General features: G+C 43.3%; 1 protein-coding gene across 1 annotated transcript in view; it reads right to left on the bottom strand.

Moving 5' to 3' along the window:
- LOC119584554 (probable pathogenesis-related protein CaO19.6200) overlaps positions 1 to 2,500 on the bottom strand; it is an 11,222-nt gene that overhangs the window by 4,466 nt on the left and 4,256 nt on the right. The window contains exons 3-4 of the mRNA XM_037933236.1: positions 1,273 to 1,955; positions 645 to 746 (exon numbers count right to left, since the gene is read on the bottom strand). Of these exons, the coding sequence (XP_037789164.1) occupies positions 645 to 746; positions 1,273 to 1,955 (785 nt within the window). The remainder of the gene's footprint in view (positions 1 to 644; positions 747 to 1,272; positions 1,956 to 2,500) is intronic.

Raw genomic sequence — 2,500 nt, 5'->3', positions numbered from 1 at the left:
TATATATATATATATATATATATATATATATACATATATATATATATATATATATATATATATATAGAATCTATATATATATATATATATATATATATATATATTATAATATATATATATATATATAAGTTACTAATTATTATAATTTTGATTCAGCGTAGACTCTTGATAACAGATATTGTTGCATAAACTTCAGGTAAATGAAATTCTCTACGTTAACCATTGAAAAATACGATCTCTCTCTCTCTCTCCCTTCTCTCGCCTCTCGCTTCCCTCTACTCTTCCCCATCCACCCCCTCCTCATCCCCTTCCCATCTCTCTCTCCCTCTGCCCCAACCCTCATTCCCCTCCCTCCTCACTTCCCTATCCTCTTCCCCACCCACCTCCTCCCCATCCTCTTCCCATCTTTCTCTCTCCCTCTCCCCCTGCCCTCATCACCCTCTCCTCTTCCCCATCCCCTTCCCATATCTCCCTCTCCTCTTCCCATCCCCTTCCCATCTCTCTCTCTCCCTTTCCCCTACCCCATCACCCTCCCTCTCCCTCCCCATCCCTTCCCATCTCTCTCTCTCCCCCTACCCTCTCCTCTTCCCATCTCTCTCTCTCCCTCTTCCCCAACCCTCATCCCCCTCCCCCTCCTTACTCACCTGCGCCACCAGTGCCAATTCATCGTTCCAAATGAGCTCGCGCATATCGGCCGCAGGTGGTTGGGGTCCAGGCGCTCCTTGCAGCTCCTCCCCGCGAGCCACCTGGGTTGTTGTTGTCATTAAGGTGTTGTCAGGACTGTTGTCATTGTTGTTACTACTAATGATACCACTGTTGTTCTTATTAGTAGTGGTATTAGTGGTTGTAGTAGTATCACTATCATTATAATGAATTATTATTATTATAATTATTTTTATTACCATTATCATTAATATTATCATTATTATCATTCACATCATAATCGCAATCATTACTATTACTATTATTATCGTCATTGATATAATTATCATCATAATCATTATTATTACTATTGTCATCATCATCGTCATCCTTATTATTGTTATCATCATTATCATTTTTATTATTATCATTATTATTTTTACTATTATTATTATCATTACTATTTTTTATTACTATCATTATCATTATCAGTATTATTATCATTATTAACGTTGTTATCGTAATCGTCATTATCATTAATAGCATCATAATCATTCTTATCACCAGCACCTCAGATATCTCACCATGCACCATCATCTCCTTGACCCTTGACCTCTGACCTGACCTGACCTTTGCCCTCAGCTCGTTGTGGAGTTGGAGGATCTGCACCTTCTCCTCCTCGGACAGGTCGTCCTTGTGTATCTGACACTCGGGTCTCTCGGGGAGGAGAGCCGTGTGACTCGGAGTGAAGTCGGAGTATTCACAGTCCCTCGGCGGGGTCGGGGAGGGGGGAGGGAGGGAGGGTGCAGGGGTGGAGGAGGCGTCAGGGGAGGGGGTGGAAGAGGTGTCAGGGGAAGGGGGGGAGGAATCAGGGGAGGGGGTGGAGGAATCAGGGGAGGGGGTGGAGGAATCAGGGGAGGGGGTGGAGGAGGTGTCTTGGGAGGGGGCAGGGGTGGAGGACGAGGTATCAGGGGAGGAGGTGGAGGAGGAGTCAGGAGTGGAGGTGGGGGCGTCAGGAGAGGGGGAGGAGTCAGGGGAGGGAGTGGAGGTGTCTGGGGAGAGGGTGGAAGACGAGTCAGGAGAGAGGTCGGGAGAGGGGGAGGATATACCTTGAGCGGGGGAAGGGGTCGAGGAGAGGGGAGAAGAGGGGGTGGATGAGGAGGGGTCTTCAGCTATGGAGGGGGAGGGGGAGGAGGAATCCAGCGGAGGGGAGGGGGAAGAGGAAGAGGAGAGGGAAGTGGGGTCGGGAGGGGGTGACAAGGGAGTAGCCACCGGGGTCTCCTCGCTTCCATCTTCGGGTATTGTGACGTAGTCTGTGCGAGAAAAAGACGCGGTATAGAAAACGGAAACGGACGGTCTTCATAGAAAATGGGAACGAGTGCTATTCGAAGAAGATGGGAAGAAGAGGTAGCAGTATAACAAAGCTATATTTCTATCATATTACTGAAATATGTAAAATATTGCGAATGTTATTCTATGTGTCTGTTAGGATGTCATTATCATGACGGTCATCATTAACTCTTGTTTTTGTGTATTTATATTACCTCTCGTTCTTAATACATTACCATTACAGTCATAATGATCATGATTATTATCATTATTATTATTATCAATATCATTGCCATCATTGTTATTCCTCTCAATATCATTATTTTATCACCATAATCCTCATGCTCCTCATTATAATTACCACTATTACAAATAAAAATTCTTATCCTTTCGATTATTATCATCATAATCATCATTACATTGGCATTACAATTATAATTATCTAACTGTTATTACTATCATTCTTATTCTTATTATTATTATCATTCTCCTTAATATTACCACTATTATCATCATTGCTATTATTATT

The sequence above is a fragment of the Penaeus monodon genome, chromosome 18, assembly GCF_015228065.2.
Source record: "Penaeus monodon isolate SGIC_2016 chromosome 18, NSTDA_Pmon_1, whole genome shotgun sequence".
Classification (NCBI taxonomy): Eukaryota; Metazoa; Arthropoda; class Malacostraca; order Decapoda; family Penaeidae; genus Penaeus; species Penaeus monodon.
This window is presented reverse-complemented; position numbering and strand designations above follow the sequence as displayed.